The sequence below is a fragment of the Barbatula barbatula genome (assembly GCF_947034865.1).
Source record: "Barbatula barbatula genome assembly, chromosome: 6".
In the NCBI taxonomy this organism is placed as follows: domain Eukaryota; kingdom Metazoa; phylum Chordata; class Actinopteri; order Cypriniformes; family Nemacheilidae; genus Barbatula; species Barbatula barbatula.
The window spans coordinates 18,491,959-18,517,033 of NC_136765.1; the positions used below are offsets into that span (position 1 = coordinate 18,491,959).

The following is a 25,075-nucleotide window of genomic DNA, read 5'->3' on the forward strand; positions in this document are numbered from 1 at the left end:
GTGAGGCGGATGTTGAAGCTTGTACTTGTGCTGATTGTAAGCTGGTAATTTTCCACGAGCCACGAAGGGGAGTGGTTGCTCAAAATCAGGATATGATACGCATGGCACGGGTCAGAGCCTGATACAATTGCCTTGTGATGGTCGCTATAAACTTAACAACCGCGAAATTAACTCCAACGAGGCAGTGATGTACGAATTCAAGGAAAACACGTTCAATGACTAAAAAACCAATAAAGTATCCCTCCGATGGTTCTTTAGGACGTGCAATGCGTGCATGTCCCCTCCGCCCCTTTGCACGTCACGTGACGCAACGCCACTTAAACGTCAGTTGATGGAAAAATACTGGATTTTGTGTCCCCAAAGTACCGTGGTGCATATACTGAACAAAGAATGAGAAACAAAATACACGTTATTGCAGTTCATGTGTTTGAAAAGTACATCCCACAAGGTCAAAAGTAAATGTACATTTTGCATGTTGAATATCTTATGTAGGGTGAGGGTCTGGTATGGGCACCTGGTCCATGCTGCATGTATTTTACAATAGTTATATATATATATATATATATATGTAGTGTTACTGCAGTTTAGGACCTGTCATTTGGTAAATGATATGCTCATCCTTTACCGACACAAACTCATTTTACGTTCAGTGAAGGTGAACATGTAATCCAATGGCAGCTGTTGTTTGGTTTTCTGAAAGTGACACCAGCTTTGCCACACTAAAATGTCTGTTTTGTCTATATTATTCTGCATAATTTGATAACCAGCCATTGTGTGTAGATCAGATGTATATTCAACTTTGTTTTGTTTTATTATATTCAGGTCAAAGGGTGCCATAAACTTTGGAAACAGATAAATGTGACCTGTTGTAATAAACTAGTAGTCGTTCCTGTTTACCTCTCTGTGAGTAAAGTGGCACAGCCTCAATGTCTTGAAAACAGCTCATTATGCTTTCCAGGAATCATAGTCTACATTCTCTGAACCCCAAGCTTCATGTTCAATGGAGAGAGTTGATAAACATTGCATTATTTTTTTACATTTGCCAGGGGCAGTATTACAGTTCAGGTTTTAAGCAAATGTGCTATAAACAATCTGTGTTTTGTTTTTGTAATTCAGTGTGTTGTACATCTTTTAAATGTCATAAATCACAACCAAACCATTTGAACCCAGTAATAGTGGATTCATTCAATTTGTGTTCCATATTTTAGTTTTACTATGTTTACTATAAGAGCAACATTGAGACTTGTGCGTACTTGTAAATAAAACAAAGTTTGTAACAGCTCTAAAGATTAGGCAATAGACATATGTGCACTCAATGAGATAAGAAATGTTCCTTAGGCTATGACTTCATTTTCTTTACTAGCAATGCTTGCTATGCCATTTCAGCTGTTTTTAATGGAGGAGAATACTAAACAATAAACCTTTGAAACGTTAAACCTCATCTGGTTTTGTTTATAGCAGGTCATCATGCACAAAATTATTAAATGCATCTTTGTCATAAAAGGGCGAATCCTCTGTCACAGCAATCAACATGAAAGACTGACATGTTTCCTATGTTAAAGTATGTCATCAATCACCACATGCTGAGGTCTGAGAGGTAACAGGGTCATAGGAGCGTCCGAAAGAGTTCATCTTACTGGAGTGAGCAGTAGGAAGTTACGAAAGGAGAAGCATTGCACTTGCATAGTAAAACATACATGTGAAACGCGGTGGACCGCTCTGTTCAGGATTGGGCTGGCTTGAGCCCGTTCTATCTGGTACAACCCTACTATTTACATATATTATCATGACATCACCCAAAAGGAACTGCACCTTCCCTGTCACTCAAACACGTTTGACAGAGTGCTCATTGTTGTCTTGTTAACCTGTGACTCTTGGAGTCAGTGAAACTCAATAGCTCAATTGACTGATTTCTTAAATCTAATGTTTCTTAAAGGGATACACAACTCAAAAATGAAAATTCTTTCATGAATAACCCTCTAATTCTTCCAAACATGTATAAAGGTATTTGTTCAGTTGAACACAAAGGGTTATTTGGGAATAATGTAGGAAAACAAACAGTTCTGGGGCACCTTTGACTACAATTTACATTTTTCGTACTAGACAGTGAGTTATTCATGACAGAATTTCATTTTTGGGTGGAGTATCCCTTTAAATCTATATCATCACAAGCATTTACAAAGTGCTTTAACTAAAATGCGATGTATATCTTCTAATAAAAAGATAAAAATTGTTTACATGTCAATTGTGGTTAGGGATATATAATTATGCACTGGCACATTTTCAAATTGTACACTGTTCATGAAAACAAACCATTATTGGCCATTTTTTCCAGCCTGGGTCTTACTAATGGAGCTCACTATAAATACCTATGTCCTTCTCGAAAGAGGTGAACTTCATAACATCAAGGCAAACAATAAGGCAGGCCTCTCAGCACAGGAAGTTTGGCTTGGAAAGGACAATGTTTAGCTACAAAGAGCTCCCTCTAGCGATGGTAGTAAAAACAAAAACAGACGTTATTAAGGGGTACCTTGATCTAGAAATGGCATTGTGGATTCCATTCAGTTTAACGCATCTTTGCACTGTTTATAATAAACTTTAAAGCAAATTGTCAACAGCGAACGATGTGATTTAGCTCTATTCATACAGTAGTTGTATATTTAAACTTACATATGTAATAGTTTTTATTACTGGAACTATTCAGTGAGATTGTAGTGTGGTGCTCTAGTCTTTTAAAGAAAACAAAACCATGCCAATCTAAACAAATACATACCAATCCTAACAAAGCCTTCATTACAAGAAACAACAGACAAAAGCGCCATTGAATGATCAGGAGAGCATGAGAGCAACTACTGTCCATTCACACATCCTCCTTTAAAGAGATAGTTCACCCAATGAAGGTGAAAATTCTGTATATAATAATAATAATAATTTACTCACTCTCATGTCATTTCATACCGGTAAAACTTACTCTGTTCTGATGAACACAGAGACATATATTTGTAAGAATGTTAGCAATTTTCAGTTCTTGGACATCCTTGATTACCATAGTTGGAAAAATGTAAATGCTGGTGAAAGGTGCCCCAGAACTGTTTGTTCTCCTAAATACCTCAAAATAAAACAATTGTGTTCAACAGAACAAAAAAACATAAATATTTTCCTATTATGTTAGTCAATTATGTCCCCGAGCTGAAAATAGCTCAAATTCTTACAAATATCTTTCTTTGTGTATCTCAACATTTTACAAAGGACCCTGTACAAAACAGGTATAGAAAAAGTGACACATCTAAAAGTAACAAAGTTCCTCCTAAGAACTGTAAACTCACATTTCAGAGTAAGAGAGAGCTCTTGGGAAGAGAGAACGACACGCAAGTCGTATTGAACGGTGGGGGCTCTGATGGATCCGGTTACCACCAGTAAAGGGGGAATAAACACACTATCATTTGTGGTCTTGCTTGGCAGGTGGCCCGGTACTGTAACCCAACCTGCCTGAGCTCAATCGAATACTGACTGAATAACTGTCACCAAAAAAGGCAGACCAACTCATCAAAGCTCCCTCCACATAATACATCACACCATTCTACTTCCTCTTCCTGTTGTCATGGTGAAAGCTGTACTGGACATCCTCTTCAATGACACGACTGATCATGAGATAAACCACTACTTTACTTTTTAAAACCATGTGAAATAGTTGTGTAAATGGAGACTATATTTATAGCTAATTTTACGATGATAACAAAAGACATTTAAAAATGTTGTAACTTAAAAGAATTCGAAAGAAAAACAAAGACTTTATTATTATTTATTCTGTATTCCATTCCACGACACATTGGTCAAAATGGCACAAATAGATCTGGAGTGCAACATGTCCAACACATTTGTTGTCAATCTCAAGCTCTACCCAGGGAGTCATTTGCGTACTATACAAGTTTAAGTCATTGCATTAATACGGCTTAAGGTGCAGATGAGCTTTGTCTGGTCACCTGAGTCAACTACAGTATATGAAGCATGGGCACAGACATTGCAACAAGCTGCTGTTGAAATGGAACCTGAGCCAGAGAGAGACACGGTATAAAGCAAAAGGTGTGAATATACAAGTCAATTGTGGGACGTATGCAGATACAGAAGGAAAATATGCAAAGATTTATTTTTGTGGGTGCAACCAGCAGTCAAAAGCTTGTATTGTTCGCAGTGCAACCATTTTAATCAGGTCCATTGTTTACATAAAATAGCTACAATTGTGACATCAGTGACTTCGCCAACATTCCGTTCTTCTCGCAGGAGTTTAATGGAAAAGTTCAAATGCTATTCCTGTACGTCTGGCCAGGGTTTAGGGGGAAGGACGAAGTGAGGGAGACTTCTTCTGCCTCATCAAACAGCAGCCATCGCTTTACTCCTCCTTTCACAAACTCATCCACTCATCTAAGTCGGTCTTGTTGGCCCCGAGCGTGTCTTCGCTCTATAAAAAGACCAAAGCGCTGGTTAAAAATGGAACTGAAAGAGAAAAGACAGAAAGTACAAGAGGCCATCTAATAATCTAAAATACAAAAGCCAAATAAAAAATGGGAAACTTGAAATTTCCCTGACAAGCCAGTTTGGAAACATGACTTTCGGGAATAAAATAATAATTTCAAAGCCAGTTTTTGTGGTTTGTCAGTGTAGTGCGCATTAGCAGTTACCTAAGTGTTTTCTCTGTACTGCTATTTCTTCCACTGGGTTGAGAAGCTTTAAACTGGGCCTCCAGTCTGGGGTACAGACCACCTGCAGGCTGGAACTACATGCAAAATGTTATATATACATAAAAATTATAATAACATAGCAACAAAATTACTGAAGGTTTATGTGAAGTAGTTTAGGCAAAAAAGTTCCACTCCACCAAAAAGAACACATGTGAACAGAGTCTTGTACACATTTATTAAAAAACAGGCTTTATGAGGTTTATCTAAGCAGGTAACTGGACTGCTTTGTACCTCTTTTGTGTCTTTAAACTTTGTTTGCTCTTGGTCCCCGAAGCGCATTTTAGTGAGATTTGCTATAATCTCCTCCATTCTCCTTTGATCTGGAAAGAGCAATGTATAGACACGTCGATTAAGTTCATCCTACAGAATCTACCTGAAAGCTTTGTCAGAAGCACCGCCACAACTACATTTCAAAGATACCATCATAAATCAATTCCACATTTGCCATTTCAATACACTTGTGAAAACCAACGATAGGATTTCGAGAGCTGTCAAGTCATGACTCTTTATATTATAACAGCTGCCCAACCACTCTGTAATTGTGAGGATCTTTGTTAAAGTGGATCTGAATAAATGCATTCCTACCCTCCTCTCTCTGAGCGTCTTGATTGTACCTCATGGAGCGAGCGCTATCCCACTTATTCTTCTGGATGCTGACGCTGAAAGCGAGAGAAACAGACATAAGATACAGTGTTATGTGTTTTATTCATAGGCCTAGAAATCCTTCAATCATGCATCATGACTAAGCTGGAGGGCCAACACAATACAGCATTAGCTAAACAAATCTACCACTGAGGTCACTCCTACAGAGAACAGAAAGTCTTTAGACTCACTCACATGAAAGGTGTTGAATCTCGTGAGGGCGCCTTTAAAACAAAATGACAGAAAATGAAGAGAGAACAGTAACACATAACAATGTAACTAAACTAGGTCTTCACATTTTCTGTAGAAAACACAAAGTAGGAATTCTGGTGACCCCAAAAGAAAAAAAAAGGCCTTAACTTAAAAAATGTAATTATTTTTACAGCGCAAATCTCTACTTTTACTAGTGTCACAAAATTAATAGACTTTCACACACCTTATCTCCTGATTTCTCTTTACGCTGGAAATTCGGAGAGGACACTTGTCTTTTCAAAAGTTTGCCAGATTTTCTGGCTTTCTTTGCAGCTGTGTAAAAAGGTCACAAACCCCAACAAGATCAATTATACACCGCCACCTGCTGAACACCAAGAGGTACTACTCATCATAGAAAATTACTAGTCATGCTTTTGCGCATCATTTTTTTTCACCTTGCTTTTTTGAGGTGTCTTCTTCATCCCCAACCTCATCTTCTGTGACCTCTGACCCTGTAGTGTACTCCTCATCCTCAGACAGCAGAGACTGTGGCCGCTGCGAAACCACAAATTAATATTTGAAATAGTGGTGAGGTGTCACAATATACAGGTATTGACAATAATTGTGATATTAAAAACCATGATTATAGATACTGTGTTATTCTACACATACGAAAACATTGTCAATAATTCAGCACCAATTCAAGTTTGCCTCAAGAGCCACAATGGTTACAAACTCTCTCCATCTCATGCCTACACTCAATTTTGTTCCGGTTTGAAATCAAACAGGACAATTCTAAGTGTTTTACACAGTGTTGCAGTGATATATAAACTTTATATCTTCCGCAGACCACAAGAGAAGATATTTTGAAAAGTTGGTAACCGAACAGTACTGGAGCCCCATTTACTTCTATTGTATTGACACAAAACCAATCCAAATGAATGGGGTCCATTTAACAACATTTTCTAAATATCTTTTTTTGTATTCTGAGGAAGAAAAAGTAATACAGGTTTGAAATGACAAGAGGTTGAGTAAATGATGACAGATTGTTTATTATCACTTAGTTTGATTTGTAAAAAGAATTAGGAGGAATTTGGGCGTCAGCATCAACGCTTGGCGGAGGGGTTGTCAGAAGCATCGATGCCGATTGTCATAGAGACAACAGCCGATCACATTGTTCTCCGGTCTTGCATGAACGCAATTGGCTAGCACCTGCACTAGGTTATTTACACAAGGCGATCTGATTGGGTGACGCCTGCGTTGGCGCTTGAAAAGTTGAGACATGTTCAACTTCTGCTCCGCACCACGCCAGTGACACTGACGCCCCGCCAATGTACTGTTACATTTAATGTTTGAAGAACTTGTTTCTCACCAGCTGAAGACTCCAGTTTGTTAACAGTGAAAACTGAAAATGAAAACATCATTTGAGATTGGACAAATGAATTGAAATTTGCAATTAACTGACAAATTATTCAACAAAAAAAGGGAAAGAAAACACTGCATTGATGCGAGACAGATCAATAAATTAATAACAATAATTAAAAAAGCCATCTCAAGAGGAAAGTGAAAGACTCACAGTAGTGTTTTCCCCTGGTCTGTGGGCTGTAAGCACCCCTGGATCAAGTATTATATCACAACTTGGTACACATTCACTGCCTGCAGAAGGTCCCTCAGGACAACTGAAAAACAGCACAGATTAGAGTACAAAACACAGTTGATAGGACCAAAGCGAACCTACACTGGGCAGAGGATCAAATGTGGCATGTAACTAGAGCCATAAAGACCAAATCTTCCAGTTATTCAGATAAGTGCTTTATTAATATAGTTGATTAAACCCCCTCGCCCCCACACACACTTTAGGTTACATGCTTCCAGCCAAACGGTATTTTAGTATTTCATTCTGACCTCTCGGGCACACACATAGACTCTCTGTGCAGCAGCAGGTCATTCAGTATTCTGGTCTGGGTCGAGTTTACATTGTGATCGCTGCAGTCTCCACCATCTGCCGCACTCACAATGTGGTCTCTTGTTTTACAGCCCTGCACAGAGACACAAGCACACACAGAAACGTGAGGCAAGTTGGAAGGTCATCCGAGTTTGACAACATATTCTAAATGTACAAAACAAACCGTGGGCATGGAGGAAGGGTCGAATCTTAGGACCCTCTGGCTGCAGCAGGGGTAAAGACCTATGCCATGCCATTTATGATCTGCCCCAATACCAGGATACACAACTGCCTCTGGGTGGTACCTACACTGACCCAACTCCGTACACAGGAAAGCCTGCCAGAGGAATACAATAGTACTAATACTATAATACAAAGTACAAGGAGTATTTTAATTGGACACACTAAATGAAATAAATATTGTTAAAATGAATAAGAACGTGTTTTTTTTACAATATTATGAATATTTAGCATATGTCTAGATCACCAAACAAAGAAGGTAATTTGTAACTTTATGTCTTTGTTAAAATTGATTACGTTCATTAAAGCACAACCTTAGAAACTTAACAGACCTGTTTGCAGCGTGAGCATGTTAGGAAGTTGATGGTGCCCCAGATTCTCCAGTAGACCAAAACCCAGGACTTCAATTCTTCATGAAGCCCATTCACATATTCATGTACCTCCCAGGCCTTATGTCTGTGCAGACACATCACAACAGACAGAATGCATGGGTTTTAAGTCTATAATCACAGCATGATCTAATAACTGAGAGTGACGTCTATGTGATTTCAAGAGAGTATGTATAATATAACCTGGTGTGAGAGAATATAATATTTCCTCGGGAATCTATGTTGATTTTGTTTGGAACACAAGGGATTTTTTTCTCAGTTTCTTTGGTAAGAAGCTTAAGGCAAAGGCCACATCTGAAAAGAAAATGGAACCACCATGTTTTATTACAAACTTCCCCTCAACTCACCAGTAGAATCATTTGATACTTAATACAAATACGATAACAACTTTCACACATATTTTCCAAATTCGATACACTTGATTCTCTCCCATATAGTGCAGATATTAAACCACAATTTATGAATGTATAATGGGTGTGGATGAGTATTTCTGCATAAAAGGGAGTGACCTTTCAGTCCTGTTGATGTTATGAAGTACAATTACATTTTATCCTATTAATATACTTTTACAGTTTTACACCTTCTCCTCCGTGTCTTACCTGTACAGAGTAGATGCATTATGGAGGGAGTCATGATTCTGATAGTAAGGGTCAAACAATCTCTCGATCTTCTTCTGAAACAGTTTGCTGGTGAGAGGGGAAAATCATCAAAGAAAACTTTATAAAATATAAAAATATTTGTTTTTATCATGTTATCTTTTATCATGCTATCTTTGTTTTAAATGTATAAAATACTTAGTCTATCCTGTGCATTTTAATTTATTTTGATGTTCTCACCTTTTGAATTTGTCTTTTTTGTCCTTGAGGTCATCTGCTTCGTTGTGACCGAACAGATCAGCGATGCGTCCGGCCAGGTTGTTGTTGATGCAGCTCATATTGCACGGCGTTGCTATGATGGCATTCATGTGTGTGTGACAAAACTGGATACACTCATCAACCTTCGGGTTCACAAAACACATGTAAAATAAACACACCGAAGTCTTTTTAATAAATGCACCAACCAACAAACATGCTGTCTTCACTGTACACTGCTCAGACAAACTGACACGATCACAACTAAAAGGAGAATTGATCACCTGTTGGTGTTTTTCGGTTACATTTGTCTTTACCAGATGTTTGATAAGAATCACAATATAAAGTCTGAAGTTCTTGTTTGGGCAGTGCATGGAATTGTTTAAACGAATGACACAAAAATGATGAAACAGCCATCATGCATCATGCTTTTAACGTGCACTACCCTCTAAACGTCACCCAGCTCAGAGCACGTTTACTACGTTACCCAAAACACTGTTAACCCTCACATGACTTACTAAAGTTTCCATCTTCAAGAACTCGGAGGAGATCAGGATTGAGATGACATTGCTGTGCTCTGCAACCAAACACCACATAACATAACCGACAACATCACAAACAGCGAAACGTCAAACTCACAGCCAACGCACGACCACTTGAAACACCATCCACCACTTACAAACACCATTCAGCCATATCAGAGACTGTACACAAGACCTCCGATGGTCTCTTTCATTAAAATGATCTTAAACACAACAGCAAAAGCACAAGGACTGTCTCTAACCCTTCCCAAAAGACAATTACCCAGTATAGGTTTGTCGATGTGTTTCCCGTGTGGCTGTTCGGTGTTGTGACTCTTGACGTAGTTCATGAGCCAGTCAAAGATCTGGACGTCACAGTGGACGGAGATGTCCACCTCGTCCCAACGTTGAGGATCCACAGAGAGATACTCTTCAAAGTAACGCATCTCTCTCACCAGGAGGTTTCTTGGACACACAAAGTCCTGCTTCAGGTTCTTTGCTTCGTCACATACGTGAATTACCATGTTAGGACTGTGGAAAAGGAAAGCCAGTGAGGAGCTTCAATTTTTTTTATTCCCTGTCTGAACAATAGGAATGTGCCTCACCTATTATTCCCTTCGGTCTTCTCCACCTTATCTCCAGGTTCTTCATCTTCATTCTCCACGTAGGCTCCTCGAGGAGTAGGAACCACAGTGTGGCCTGCTGATAAAGTACTCAATGTATATCAACGGTCCCAGGTGCACTTATGTAACAAAATAATATCATGTGAAATTCAATAGAGTTCAGCACTTAATAAAAGGCTTTGGGTATTTTTGCCAAAGCCCCACCTACTGATTCACCTGACACTGAGAGAGCGCTCTGATTGGACTCTGGTTCTCCCGTCTCTCCAGTGTTATCCAGGAGGTTGGATTTGATATACGAGGAAAATGATTCTGGTGGGGAGCTCACTGCCCCGGTCAGCGGGTTACATTGGTCATCAAGATGAGGGAAACTGCCTGTAGTTTTCAGTTCTTCAAATCTCTGTGCACACTGAAAAACATAAGAGGATAAACAGAAACCATCAAATGCAACATTTCTCGACATGTAAAAGAAACTGTTTCAAGAGTACTTAAATAAAAATGTGAGAGGACAGGCTCTGACTTTTTTTAAAGGGATAGTTCACTCATAAATTCAGTCATGTATTATTTACTCTCTAGTTGTTCCAAATCTCTGGGTGAACACAGAGGCAGATGTTTGTACGAATGCTTGAAACCAAACAGTTCTTGGACATCATTGACTACCATAGTAGGAAAAATGACAATGGTAGTCAAAAGTGCCCCAGAACTGTTTTCCTACATTCTTCAAAATATCTTCTTTTGTGTTAAACAGAAAACATTTCCCTACTATGGTAAGTTTGGTTATGAACATTCTTCCAAATATCTTTCTTGGTGTTAATCAGAACAAAGAAAATTATACAGATTTGGACTTGAAGGTGAGTAAAAGTGACAGAACTATCCCTTTAATGGATCCAGAAATAGGTATAATAGGTAAACTCTGACCCACACCGATGAGGTTCTTCGTGTCACTTACTTCTTTTGGTGTGAACCCTGGGACCAACTTGGCAACATTCTCCCAGTTGATTGGCTGAGGCATTGCCCATAGTGAGCTCAGGACCATATCCAGGACCAGGAGGTTGTTGTCATATGGGAAGTTATTATTTATAGAGCAAACACGATTCATTTCTGTGGTGCCGAGAGAAAGAACTTTTAGAAAATAATATTTATGTAAACAGGGACAATTTGAAGAATTGAACGATGTCTGGTAATGTGTTTCAAAAGCTTAAAACAGGAAACAATAACGAGAAATGGCGAATTTTACAATTCGGTATGTGGAGTTGCAATAGTAGCTTGCAGTGACAGGTCATGGCACATCCGCATCCCCTCATTTTAATGTCTCGCATTCTCTAAAGAGAATGCTAAGCTAACAAGCGGTCACATCACACATCTTACCCTTTACCAGAATGATGCGTTGTTTCTTCTGGTAGTGACGCTCCCGTGTCATTCCAGCTGAGCGCTGATGAGACGAGCTGGATTTAAATAGCATTAAACGGATGCTGAAGGATAGCTTTGATTTTATCTGGATAAAGTTCACTCCCAGACAGCGTTTACGAATAAATAGGAAAACAAATGCAAGCCTGATGTAACTTTGCCGAGCATGATTTTGCAGACTCGTGTTCCCGTCCTCGTCCTCGCATCTTGTTAAGTATCTGATAAAAGCGCTGCAGCGTGTACGCACACCGGTCCGGACATGATGATGCTTCAGCTGCAGTCTCCCTCTTCCCACGCTTTTAAACCACTCCTGCCTGAATGCTGAGATGTGATGGGCGGACTGAGAGCTGTATCAGCACCTACAACCAAAGGCTTAATAAAGAAAACTGACAAAAATGTTCAAGGCCGAATCAGGACGGAGGATTAATTCGGCGTTTCCTGCTCTCTCGTTCTGTTGCCCTCTGACTCTGTATTTCCGGTGCCGCAGTGCAGAAGGTGACTGGCGGCGTCCCCGTTGCTTAGCAACAGCAATACATTTGATTAATGAGTTTATTCTTATTAATCTATAGCCCAGACATCAAAATATGATTGCGATCATTTGTTACGTTTAAAATAATTTGCTTTATTGACTAGACTACTATTACCAGACTCTTATCTTTTGACTAGATTAAATAGTTCCTTTCATTTACTTCCACGTAAGGTTTCGCGACTATCCCTTTAAATAAAAAACATAGTAAGTAGATATAACAGATTTGACATGCAAACGGACTCTAATTTCTAATAATTTGAATATGATGTATGTAATCGTCAAATTCAAAATTGACCAGTTAAGTGTTTTTAAAGGATTTACTCAGAAAATATTTGCTTTTATTTACAAAATTGCACATTGAGTAAACTATAAGACAAACATGAAAATACATAAAATTCACAAATGTATAGATGTTGCAACATGATGCTACAACTTAAAACACAACCAACAAACATGAACAACTATTCTCCTATAGTGAAATTTGTAAATAAAATCGAATTAATATGAAAGTACAGACTGAGAACTCGCAATTGAACCAGATCAAATGCACTGCATACTTGAATAGCAACATATTTGTAACCATTTTTACTTTTATTCTTGATGTAAACATATTCAAATTAATAAAATGTACTTAGGAAAATTATTATTCAAAATAAATTATTAGGTCATTATGCTGAAATATTAACCACATTTGAACAAATATCGGTAAACACAGAGATCCTAACAGTCTACAAGAAATTGCTGAATAAAAATCTACTGTACAGTTTATCAGGGATCTGGGTATAACAGGTTAATTATAAGTCTATCTTTTCTGAAGTTATGTCTACATTGTTTCTGCTGTCATTTGTGGAAGGGTGTACATCCAGGGCACTCTGAGGGTCATGCCTTTCCACATACACAGATTCCATGAGCTCATGTGGGTCTGATAAGCCATGGAAGGCCGGAGTGGAGCTAAAAGCTGAAGGAGAAGCTGAATTTAGAGCAATTTGGGATGAAGGCAAGTTCTGAGAAGCCTGCTGGGCTTGTGCCAGCCTCTCCAATTCTGCATGCTTTCGACCTCTCCTCCGGCCCAACACTTTGACGTAGTTGGCAGGGATAAGTCCAGTGGTCTGTCCGTCCACACTGGCCAAAAGCCAGCCACGTACCCTGGGTTGTCGTTCTAAAAAAACAGAGTCACAAACACCATATACAAGTTGTAAATCTGTCAGTAACAAGGACAAAACAGCTTGACATTATCTATGGAAGACGATTTGTCAGTGTGAAAATAAAATATCTTTTCATTTTATATTTAATTTTGGCACATATTGTACTCACAGTTGGGTACAACTGTGTACAAATCGTTTCATTTATTTATTTAACTTTATGGAAGGATTCGCCTTCCATAACTAGCCAGATATAAAATATAAATTAAAAAAGAGATGGGATTTGTTAAATATAAAATATATGCAAAAAAAGCATAATTTTACCTTTAGGGGCCAAGTTAAGCATGTCCCCAGCCTGTAGTGAGATCTCCTCCTCGGAAGAAGCTGTGAAATTATATTCGGCTCTTGCTACCACATGGTCATCTTCCCCACTTGCCCAGTTAATGGCTGCAATAGAGAACGCACACACACTTTAGCAGCCCCAACAAACACATAGGTACAGATGGACGTGAGGCTGTATATTCAGATACACTGATGCACACAGCATGACTCAATGCAGGTACAATAAATGATATGTCAGAAAAGGAAGAGAAAAGTAATGAGTGAATAAATTGGCCAACTTCTCACCAATTTCCTCAGAACCCTCTGCAGACCTCAAAAGCCTCCAGATCAAATATGGCCCCCCGAGAACTACAGCAAAAAACAAGAAAATGGGCCATGATTTGACAGAATTCACCGCGGGGTCATCTATCCCCGCTCCCCCTGAACCTGACACCACGTTGGAAGTGGCACTCTCCGCCCACAGGTCATCCACCTCCGAATCAGCACGTAATCCCAGCAGCCTCTTTAGTCTGCGATACAGATATCTAAGGGTCCTCACCAGGGCGAAAGCAGACAGCACTTTTGTGAAATGAATGCGCAGACGAGAGAAGTGATTGGCAACATCTAGAACAGCACGGAAGCTGTTATATACAGCAGAGAACGTAGCGTCCATCATCATGCTGACCGACGAGAAGGCGTGGACAATGCTCTCGATGGACTGAAACGCTCCCCGGCTGCTCTCCTCTGCCTGCTGAACAAACTGGCTGGGTGGGATCTCATCGTTTTGGTAACGGTTATAACCCAGGCCACCTCCCATTCCGTAACCGCTGTAGCTGGGGGGGCCATAGCCCCCATAAATGGAGCTCCCATAAGGGCTGTATGAGGATTGAAATGAGCTGTAGGTAGGACGGTATGTTTGTTGGACAGGTCTGGGAGGGATGGGGGGTGTCACGCGTGTCAGAACCGGAGGACCAGACACTGATGGGCCTCTCTGTGCTGTTGCCCCAAAGTCAGCAGAGCTAGACATAAATAAAAAGAAAATGAACTGTCAACCACACATCTAGAATAGTCTTATGATGTTATTTTAATAAATAAAATAATAAAAAAAATATTTGTCAATGTCTTCCAAACCAAAAGCAAAAAAAGATTAGAGCATGGTAAACATGGCGTGTAAAATGTGTCGACAGTGAGAGGCTGACATGCGGGTGAACTTTGACACATGCAAACACTAACTGGTTTACATATCATTGACCACGCACCTACAAAAGAACCAACGAAAACAAAACTCAGTTGGACAGTATGCCTCTCCGCATAAATTAATATATGCGTATTAAAATTTATTGTAATTGTACTTTCATATTTGACCTGTATTTTCTTATTGGGATATCTCGACAGCTAAGAAGTTGGCTCTAATCCGTACACTCCGCGTTTTTAATATGCTAACGAAAATGAAACGAGTTTCTACAAACCGATAGTTTAGTGGTGCAGGTATTCCTGGGATTCCTGGGATTCGGCGTTCCCATGGTTTTGGTGGAGGCTGGGCCATTATTTTATTTTCAGACCAAAGTTAACCCCGCTGCTCAAAGTAGCAACCACCAGGAAGAAGAACGGGTTCACACTCAGACGTAAGCAATCCATCCGTCGCATCGACCTGACGGTGTTTAACACTAGACTAAAACAATCTATCACTGAGTCGATGTGCGGATTTAATATCTTTGGATGATCGACAACTCGTGACTGACTAAATGTAACATTTTAACGTTACACCGACTCGTGACTTAACGTTTTAAATGACTCATGCACACAGCGTCCCTAAATAAACTACATTTGCTTTCTATAAAAGCTTGTTGTCAGAAGTGGGATTTGAACCCACGCCTCCATTCGGAGACCAGAAATCTCTTCACCTGAGAAGGCTTTACGCCTTGAGTCTGGCGCCTTAGACCGCTCGGCCATCCTGACACTACTGATAGTGACTAGAATGTGACATGGACAAAATGACAAAACGACATGAATGTAGGTTAGCAGAAATTCTAATGGATTAAAATGTGTTTGAATTAAAACCATATCTGTGTGTTGGAAACCAATAACATATTGTAATGTATAGAGTATGTAGATCATTTGAATTAAACCATACTGGAGTAAGGCCCATAGCATTAAATCATTTTTAAATTTTGTTATGATCTAGTCTGGTCGTACATATCTTTGTCTTTCCGTAAAATGGCGCTGCAGCAGTTTCCTCGATTTGGATCTAGTTTACCAGTTTTGTAATATATTATAAATGTGTCTCTGGAGGATGCTTGGACAGAAATAGATCAGATTTCCAGCACCAGTGAAACACGAGTTGATAAAGATCTAACGGGATTTGTGACAGAGTTCTGCAGCCAGCCAAAACCAGGATTAATTGTTTCAATCAAGTTAATAGAAGCCCACCCAGTGGTTTAATAAATATATTGCTATTGCTTAACACAGTCCACAAAAGTACTTCCTTAGCTCAGAATAGGAAAATCATATTTTCACATATTAAACTCTCACGGTAAATACTGTATTTGCTAAATTTAATATTATACAAAAAAAGACAGACAGACTGAATTTTTTTATGGTCAAAGACATTAAGATGTCTCCATCAAAAGAAATTGACACATTAAATATAAGTGATTTTATGGTTTTTGGAGAATAAAATGTCAAAATTTGTTTGGAATAATGTTACATTGTAATTCAGTGTAACACAATATTTATGTACAAATTCAAACAACATTCTTATTCTGACTTGTACATATTAAAATATATAAAATAATTAAAGAACATATTACATTTTATTGAGCTTTAAATGTGTACAAATAGACCTAGAATAATGGCAAATTAAAAAAGTAAAATTACAACTTATTATTTGGTAAGTAATTAGTCTTTTAATGTCATAAATTGATTTTTGATGTAAATATGCCTGAAAAGATTGTTACACTGAATGATTATTTTAGTGGGCGTTTTCTGTAAATCATGAAAAAAATTATGATATTTAATTTTTTGCTCAGAAAAACCAAAAAGCAGAAAAATTTTACAGAAAACTTTGACTTTTTTAACAACAACAGTTTATATCAGTATAACACTTTTTTTCTATGTCCCTTATATTTATTTCAATTAATTCATGAGTTAAAGTAACATATACATGCTTTAAAGGGATACTTGAATGAAAATTCGGTCATCATTTATTCCCCTTCGAGTTGTTCCAAATCTGCATAAATGTATTTGTTCGGATGAACACAGGGAACGATATTTGGAAGAATGCTTATAACATATAAGCATTCTTCCAACATATTTCCCTGTGTTCGTCCGAACAAAGACATTTATACAGATTTGGAAAACTTGAAGGTGAGTAAATTATCACAGATTTTCTATTTTTACCTTTTCAACGTAATTACGTAGGCTATTTTGTGAAGTCATGAACTCCATCGCAGAACAGAGCAAGGCGAGCATTTCTCTTTATAAAGCATATACATTTTTATTATATTTTAAAAATGCCTGATCGTTACACTAGATAAGTTCATAGTTTGGTATTGTTTAAAGCCCCTTGAAGCTGCACTGAAACTGTAATTTTGACCATCAACCATTTGGGGTCCATTGAACACAATTTTCATGTGTTATGAAATTATATATAGAGGAAGACGCATCAGAAATTGTATTCTGTTGGCTGAGAAAGAAAAAAAGAAAAACCCACTAAAACGATTATTGATGATTCTTCAATTCAGGCGCGAGGCTCTGTTCGAACACCTGGGCCTGGCACTCTGTTTACAGCCATTCATCTTAAAGGTTCAGCGGCCTCGTTACCTTGGGTGCGGAGTTCAACTTCACAGCCATACGGTAGCTGGCCGGCAGATGTCGTCATGACGCACGACTCCATCGCTTTGACGCGGCTTTACGTCCAACCAATCAAAGCAGTTTCCGAAGCCCAGGAAAGAAGCAGATGATATGGCAGCTTTGTGAGCGGCCAGGTGGAACTCGCTTTTGTTTGATCGGACTGACAGCGGATCATGAGTACACTTTAACCCGCACACTGCAGCGGGGATCCGGGGACAAAGATGATTTATCTAATATTAATTTCAGCCTTTTCCGGGGCCATCGTGACCGTGCTTTTGCAGCTTTTACTATTGTACCGGAGGAGCCCCAAGCCTATCGCTAGGACTGTGCAGTATGTCAAAGCAGTTCCTGATCCCGCACTTAAGGATTACTTTAGCAACCAACAATCCGAATCAACGCTTCAGCAACAAGACATCACATCATCCGCCTCTAAACAACCAGAGGCAGCTTCTCCCAGACAGCAAGACACCACCGTCTCCGGCGGCAGCAGCCCTAAACAACAGCCGCCCTCGCCACCGCCTTGTCAAAGCGACTCCCTGCATACCTCCAAAGCGGAGACGTGCGATTTTCTCAATGCCATATTTCTGTTTTTATTTCGGGAGCTGCGTGACACTCCGGTGGTCAGACACTGGATCACCAAAAAGATCAAGGTGGAGTTTGAAGAGCTCCTCCAAACCAAGACAGCCGGGCGTCTGCTCGAGGGGCTCAGCTTGCGGGATATATCACTGGGTAATTCTGTGCCCGTCTTCAAAACGGCCAAACTCATGAAACCCGTGGCTGTCAACGAAGACAACATGCCAGAAGAGCTGAATTTCGAGGTTGACTTGGAATACAACGGCGGCTTCCATTTGGCCATTGATGTTGATTTGGTGTTTGGTAAATCCGCTTATCTGTTTGTCAAAATGACCCGGGTGGCGGGCAGGTTGAAGCTACAGTTCACCCGCATGCCTTTCACGCACTGGTCCTTCTCTTTCCTGGAGGACCCGCTCATAGACTTCGAGGTGAAGTCTCAGTTTGAGGGTCGTCCTCTGCCCCAGCTCACCTCTATCATAGTAAACCAACTAAAGAGAGTTATCAAGAGGAAGCACACCTTACCGAATTACAAAATAAGGTAAAAGCGCAAAGTCTTTTTTGGGTGATCTGCATTGCTTTTGAAATATCTTATGCTTTTCCTTGTTTTCTGTCATTTTAGTCTCTCTGAATGGCAAAAAAAAATAGTTTTAAAGAAGATATTGCTGCGATTACTGATATTATTAAGGATAGTTCACCCAAAAAGGAGAAATCTGTCATTTTATCACCCATTTTATCACCCTCAAGTTGTTTCAAACCTGCACAAATGTTGCTATTCTGCCAAACACGTACAAACAAGATTTCGAACAATGTTTGTGATCTACTATAGTAGTAGCAAAGTACTACAGGAAATCTACTATGGTAGTCAATGGTGCCCCGGCGCTGTGTGGTTTCCCACTTTCTTTCAAATTTCTTCTTTTGTGTTCAACAGAACAGAAAATTATACAGGTTAGAAACAACTTGAGGGGGCGTAAAATGACCGAATTGTAATTTTTGGGTGAACTGTTCCTTTAAGTGTGTTTCTTTGGTGCCTTTTCCCATCTGTAACCTAAAATGTCCACCTTCCCCCTTTTGCTCACGATTCCCTTTTACTGTGCTCATATTATTGACTGTTGAAAATAGTCACCAGGTTGGAGTTGCTTCCTCTAACTGTTAGCTGAGAAATGTATAATTTCAGTGACTAAGATGTTCAGCCGAGCCTTTGAATGATTAGTTGCCAGATCCATCCACCTACATCTTACTGCTCTCTATTACTCAGCAAAACTTGGCAAATCTCTGGGTCTAATGGGAGCCACTGAACATCTTCCTAGCGTTTTTGAATTTTCAGCTGTAATGAGTAGGTATTTTTTCAAGAAGTCATTTGATAAGAATCAAAATAGACATGGTGCACAAAATGATGCCACATTCTTGTGTTTTTTGCCCATCATTTGTCAAATCGCTCGTCTTTCTGGTGTGTTGTTGACATACTGTGACTATGTACAATCAGAACGCTTATAGTCAAGTCAAACACAACGTTTAGCAAAGCCACACTCCACACTGAGCAGTAGTGATTTTATTTATTTAGGTAATTATAGTGTCTGTGAAAGAGAAAAACGGCCAGATGAATTCACTCTGTAATCTTCATCAGTGCTCATGAACTTTGACCCCATGCAGCTGGAATTGCGAGTTGTAAATTAAATCAGTGCACTTTCTGTTGCATCACACTCAGCTATTGATTAAAGTGTCTCAGTGGAAGAAGGTGATTAGTGATTATACTATAGACCTTTAATAGAGACCCTTTTTAAGGTCCAATTCTTTTTTTACCCTTCACCTACCCCTTGCCCCTTGAAACAGAGGGCAAGGGGAATGGCTAAATACATTACCCTAAGAAATAGGACACCACTACAACACTGTCATACGTCATTATATTACTTCACTGATCCTACAGAGATTGGACAATGTTTATCACAAACTTCCAAGATGCTGCTGTCAGCTGTAGTCATCATTTTCGTGGATTACAGCCTAAAATGTGACACTGAATTATTTTGCCAAAAGCAGCTCACCACACACCGGATTGCAGTTGCAAGCGGTAGAGGGGTAGAAAGGGGATTGTAAAGTGGTGAAAAATTTGAAAGAAGAAGAACCGCCCGATGGCGGAGTCCAAGTGGTGTGGCGAAGGCATGCGCACGTTCTGTGTTTCTCAGGATGAGGTGCCGTTTTGTTGTGGACACCTTGGCACCTGCCTAACTGGATTGGGCCTAAAGCTGTCTTTTAATAACATTCACTTTCTTCCTGATTCAGCAATGTGCTGTTCCCTCTGTTGTACACCATTAGGACCCATGCTGCAGAAATTAAAGTGATAGTTCAGCCAAAAATGAAAATTCTGTCATCATTTACACAAAAGACGATGCTTTGAAGACTGCTGTTAACTGTCACCCAATCACTTGCATTGGTTTTGTGTCCAATCAATAGAAGTGAATGGGTGCCGGCACTGTTTGGTTACCAACTTTCTTTAAAGTATCTTCTTTTGTGTGATGCGGAAGAAAGAAAATCAATGAAGTCAATTTGAAATGACAAGAGAAGAGTTTGAATTGACAGATGTTCTCTTTTTTGATTATGGCTGGATACAGGTCTTCATTTAGTGGTTGAGCAAAGAATTGAGTGTAAACCAGGGCGTTCACATCCAGAATGCCCAAATCTGACTGCAGGATCAAAACTAATACAAAAAGACACTTGTTTCTTTACTTTTTGTGGTGAACCCTTACCCACATCATGTGACATAAGTCTGTAAGCACTTAAAGTCTGAGAAAGCTTGAAACCTCACTTGAAATTATATCTACCCAACTTGTAGCCTACTTTTACTTTTTGTATCAGCAAACAAATAGATGTGCTAGTCGTGGTTTTCCTTCGAGTTTAATGGTGTTTGCTTTAGGGCTTGAAATTCAAAGTACTTACTGTTTGATTTCTCATGAGGGAGGTAAAGATAAGGTGACAGCATTCTCTTGTAAACTGTTTGAAAGGGAACTTTGTTGAATTTGCAAACAACGGAGCAGTTATATCCCCCAAGATGGATGTGTGGGATGGTTGTGTTACAGATGGAGGAGGTGTTCAGAACAGGACAAGAGACTGTGTCAATAAACGTGGATTTACAAAGTGTTACTTCGTTGCTTTTAATAAATGGATGTGGTCTGGAATTAATACATTGTTTATATGCTTGAATAATAGTTTTTAATGATTTATGACTGTTTAGGGAAAATTATGATTGGGAAGGAATAGTTCACCCAAACACATTTCTTTTCCATTACAGTAAATAATAGACTCATATTTGCAAAGGCTTTTCAACAGCAAAATGTGATCATTTCCTGAGCAGACACCGTGCTGTGATCCTATTATGCTGATCCTGCTCCTTTGTCCAAATGTAGAACCTTAACAGTCTTAAAGACAGGTCAACAGGAGGTATTAACTTTAAACAAAGTTATAGCTCCATTTAAGTCTACAGCAGCATTGTGATGTCTCTTTATTGTAGGTCTCATTGTGTCATATGCAGTCAAGTACAGTGAAATGCTTTACAGTTTGTAGTTAGGTAAAATATCCTGCTCCGAATAATGGAATTCAGTTCATGGGATACCTGTAGCTCTGTGTGGGAATCTATAAAACCCCTACACAGTGTGATGGTGGTGCAGTCTTGGATGGGCTCCATGTCACAGATAGCCATAACTGGAGAGTTTAGTTTGCATTTCTTTACTTAAAGAGATACTTCACCCCCCAAAAAGTTCTGTCATCATTTATTTACCTTCAAAACTGTATGAGTCTTTCTTCTGTGGAACGTCTTGGTGGTTTTGTGTCAATAAGATGGAAGTCAATGGGGTCTATGAGCGCTTTACCACCATCGCGCCAAATCGTTCTCTTTGCTTAATTGTTCCACTCTGTGCCGATCCATGCCAGCCGGTATGTAAATGGTTTCATTTTCCACCGCAGGGCTGATAACAGAGATCTTTAAGAATGTAAACATAAACGCGTAGACAACCGTGTCGGAAATTCAGAGCCGAGAACAGTTATCGTGCCGTGTGGAACCAGCTCACGTGAAAACATAACTGTAACCGTTTTAGACTGTGCTTAGAGTTCAATGTTGTTTGGTTATAAGTGGTCCTCTTAATATCTTCTTTTGTGTTTTGTGTTTGTGTTATAATTAGAGATGTACATGTGTAGGTTTGTCTCTCTCCATCATCATTGGCGAAGGAAATTATCACAAATCAATTATGAATGGTGTTCTTGGTTGTTTAATATATGGTACGGTGTAGTTTATAACTGTCTGTTTGTGCATGTAAGAAAGCATTTTTGTGATATCTGTCTTGTAAAATAGACAAACTGGTCTCCAGTTACCCCAGTTGATGTCACGTCTGGTGTCTCTTCATGTACAGTGGTTATTGATAGGTGTTTAGTGACAGCTTTGTGCTGTAGAAGATAGAGTGGCTCCAGCCTCCAGCAGGTTTTAAGGCACTTCAATCCCAGTTGGGGATCATTTGTAAAATACTGATAGCACCCTATCATTACATTGCCCTTGAGCAGGACAGTGTGTGTGTGGCTCAGGACAAATTTCCCTGACTGTGCTGATTTAATGGTCGAGTTCCTCAGAGGGATTAGAGAAACACACTCTCAGTAGAAAAAGATGCTGGGTTCAATACATCCGTCCCACCCGTGTGACAATGATAGAGTTTGACTTTTTTAAATGTCTGGTACAGGAGGAATCAAGAACTATCAGCTGCATTTATCTGAAAGTGTCAACTAACTTACAGCACACTTCTGTGGAGCCTACAAGAAATAATGTTTCACTACTATAAAGGAGTGGTTTGCCTAAAAATAAAAATTCTGTCATTTACTCATGTTTTTCAAAACCTATATGCTTTAAAAAAAATTGTCACACTTTTCCAAATTCTTCAAAATTAGCAGGAACAGTTTAAAGAAGTAGAACAACATAAGTGTAACTTTTGGTAAACTCAGAATGAATTTGAAATAAAAAAATATATTTTAATAAATAATAAAAAAGCCAAGCATGCATAACTAGGTAAGCACGTGATCATTTTTGTACACGTTCAGTCTCCTTTTGGCGGCCAGATGGTCTTGTGATGATGTCATAATGGAAGATGTGACAATTTTTTTGTTAAATAAATATGATTTTGGGTTCAGTTTTTAATATTTCAGTAGCTTTTAGTAGTCATATAATCATTAAAACAGCATTTAATAACAATATGATGAGTAAGAGCTGAGTGTAGCTTGTGTTATGTGTGCATAAATGTATGCATTTGGGCTTGTGGTTAGTCTCTTTGCAAACCATGACATTTCTTGTCACATCTGACTTTACAGACGAGTGGGATGATCAGAAATAAGAAGTTATTAGCTAATGTGAATATTGTACAGTATTCTTAATGGCCTTAAAAAGGAAACGTTTCTTGTTTTTACATTGCTATCTCACCTCAGGAGTGCAGAGTAAGATAGATGGTGATTGACAGAACAAGTCTTTCCCAGTCAATAGTCATTTGCTGCCTTTTTACACTCAGCTGCTTACCCTAAGTATTCTAGCACTTTTGTCGTAAACTCTTTAAAGTACTTCAAAGAGCCAAGAGGTAGACCACATACTGGTTAAGTGTTCATTTCACTTCACTAAGCAGACACCATCCCCTAGGAGTAAATCTTATGCATTATATGGGGAAAAGTAAACGGGCAAACAACGGATTTGTAAAGATGACACATTGATGACAGCTTAAGGGATAGTTTAACCAAAGTTAACATTCATTATTTACTCATCGTCATGTCATTCCAAACCTGTATGACTTTCTTTCTTCTGCCGAACATAAAATAAGTTTTTTGGCGAATGTTGGTAACCAAACAACATTGGACCCTACTGACTATCCTTGTATGTACACAAAACATTTCAACACAAAACATTTTTTGTACGACATGCGGGTGAATATGTGATGGCAGATTAAACTATCCCTTTAAGCATCAGAAGATATTTCTAGAGCAATAGAGCCTCAGAGTGACTGAGTGGAAAATATACCCAGGCTTTTCCTTACAAAAATTGTTAGCGGTTCCAAACACTGACGGTTCTCACCTGTCTCGTGAGCAATCTATATGCCCCAGATTTAAATATACTGAACATGAATAACCGTGTGCCGTGGTGAGCCAGATAACAGCATTAGGAACCATACACAAACTTTGAGTAGTGTCACGACATAGTCAATAGAAGGATAGAAAACCGGTAAATGCAGCCATATGATAAAATAAATAATTAACTTATATATATTACCTAAATGAACCTCTTTTGGCCTAAGTCATTTACTTGGTACACAATATAATTGGCTATTCCTTATCACCTTATTCCTGATGTTGGTGTGTGTGAGCGTATCCGTGAGTTGGGTGTTGTATTTTTAATGCTGTAGGCTGGATGTGTTTCTGTAATGGTGTTGGTGGTAAGTGATAGGGCTGTGCTCTGTGCCCTGTGTTTGCTCTGGAACAAAATGCAGTCATGTCCTGCAATTAAGCAGCTGGAAGATGGAGACTGGAGGGAGAAAGAGATAAAGAAAGGGTTACTGTGAGAGTTTTGACAGCGTCTGTTCTCAGAGTTTCACATTGTCAAATTGTGTATCTCACGCTCCTGTTTGTGTTACAATCCCAAATTCTTTATATTTGAAGCCATCAGGGGAAAGACTGTATAATGCTGATGCTGTAAGAAAAGAACGTTGAAAAAAACGATTGACTCTAAGTTTAGGTAAGGAAAAAAACTTAAAGGGTGGTGCAACGGTGTGTCATGCTTTGTGACTTATTTACAGTGTTAAATGTGCTGTCTTCTGTCTGCTTAACATAGTCAACTTGTCAATAAACAAATTGGATGTATTACGTAGTATTTCTGTGTTTCGATACACTGTTTTCTTGGCAATGTGTGCGCACGTGCTTTAGTTACGCCCCCACACGCGTGATATGTTTTCTGAATTAATCGTACAGCGGTATCTGTCTTTTAGAAATGTGATCAAACTAAGGACTCTACAGATATTTGAAGGGTGCGATACTATTCTTTAAGTATTCTTTAAGTACTAAGCATTAACATCAGACAACATGAATTGTCCGAGTTAGGGCCG

At 39.1% G+C, this 25,075-nt stretch overlaps 3 protein-coding genes across 5 annotated transcripts in view; 1 reads left to right on the forward strand and 2 right to left on the reverse strand.

Moving 5' to 3' along the window:
* Nucleotides 1-3,773: 3,773 nt before the first annotated feature.
* Nucleotides 3,774-12,015, reverse strand: sanbr (SANT and BTB domain regulator of CSR). Of its 3 annotated transcripts, none has more exons than XM_079458374.1 (21): nucleotides 11,515-12,015; nucleotides 11,089-11,240; nucleotides 10,359-10,548; nucleotides 10,125-10,218; nucleotides 9,803-10,050; nucleotides 9,517-9,575; nucleotides 8,984-9,144; nucleotides 8,747-8,833; nucleotides 8,331-8,441; nucleotides 8,091-8,214; nucleotides 7,703-7,855; nucleotides 7,479-7,612; nucleotides 7,150-7,252; nucleotides 6,946-6,978; nucleotides 6,029-6,128; nucleotides 5,818-5,906; nucleotides 5,577-5,605; nucleotides 5,325-5,398; nucleotides 4,971-5,059; nucleotides 4,680-4,774; nucleotides 3,774-4,459 (listed from the first exon to the last, which is right to left on the reverse strand). In XM_079458374.1, exons 2-21 carry the CDS (start codon nucleotides 11,236-11,238, stop codon nucleotides 4,423-4,425), a joined length of 2,160 nt encoding a protein of 719 aa, XP_079314500.1. In that variant the 5' UTR covers nucleotides 11,239-11,240; nucleotides 11,515-12,015; the 3' UTR covers nucleotides 3,774-4,422. The 3 variants fall into 3 exon arrangements, with proteins under 3 accessions (XP_079314500.1, XP_079314499.1, XP_079314498.1); XM_079458373.1 differs by having other exon boundaries at nucleotides 11,508-12,015; XM_079458372.1 differs by having other exon boundaries at nucleotides 10,125-10,221; nucleotides 11,508-12,009.
* A 213-nt stretch (nucleotides 12,016-12,228) lies between these two features.
* On the reverse strand, nucleotides 12,229-15,287 carry pex13 (peroxisomal biogenesis factor 13). The gene is made up of 4 exons (XM_079458385.1): nucleotides 15,008-15,287; nucleotides 13,845-14,557; nucleotides 13,542-13,664; nucleotides 12,229-13,234 (listed from the first exon to the last, which is right to left on the reverse strand). The coding sequence occupies exons 1-4, from the start codon at nucleotides 15,082-15,084 to the stop codon at nucleotides 12,870-12,872; spliced, it is 1,278 nt and encodes a 425-aa protein (XP_079314511.1). The 5' UTR covers nucleotides 15,085-15,287; the 3' UTR covers nucleotides 12,229-12,869.
* A 2,189-nt stretch (nucleotides 15,288-17,476) lies between these two features.
* Nucleotides 17,477-25,075, forward strand: part of pdzd8 (PDZ domain containing 8) — a 28,818-nt gene continuing 21,219 nt past the window's right edge. Inside the window, exon 1 of the mRNA XM_079458366.1 lies at nucleotides 17,477-18,501. Coding sequence (XP_079314492.1) covers nucleotides 17,612-18,501 — 890 coding nt within the window. The 5' untranslated portion in view covers nucleotides 17,477-17,611. The remainder of the gene's footprint in view (nucleotides 18,502-25,075) is intronic.

Bases quoted from the DNA above. Each gene is read 5' to 3' on its own strand.
- sanbr (XM_079458372.1), bottom strand. From the start codon at position 11,601: ATGCTATTTAAATCCAGCTCGTCTCATCAGCGCTCAGCTGGAATGACA. The intron at 8,442-8,746 runs GTAAGACACGGA...TTTTCTTTTCAG, and splicing joins AATGCATCTACTCTGTACAG to ATGTGGCCTTTGCCTTAAGC. The intron at 5,606-5,817 runs GTGTGTGAAAGT...TTTGTTTTAAAG, and splicing joins AAGAGAAATCAGGAGATAAG to GCGCCCTCACGAGATTCAAC.
- pex13 (XM_079458385.1), bottom strand. From the start codon at position 15,084: ATGGCCCAGCCTCCACCAAAACCATGGGAACGCCGAATCCCAGGAATC. The intron at 13,665-13,844 runs GTGAGAAGTTGG...TCTCTATTGCAG, and splicing joins AGAGGGTTCTGAGGAAATTG to CCATTAACTGGGCAAGTGGG. The intron at 13,235-13,541 runs GTAAAATTATGC...CTGTTTTTTTAG, and splicing joins GCTTAACTTGGCCCCTAAAG to AACGACAACCCAGGGTACGT.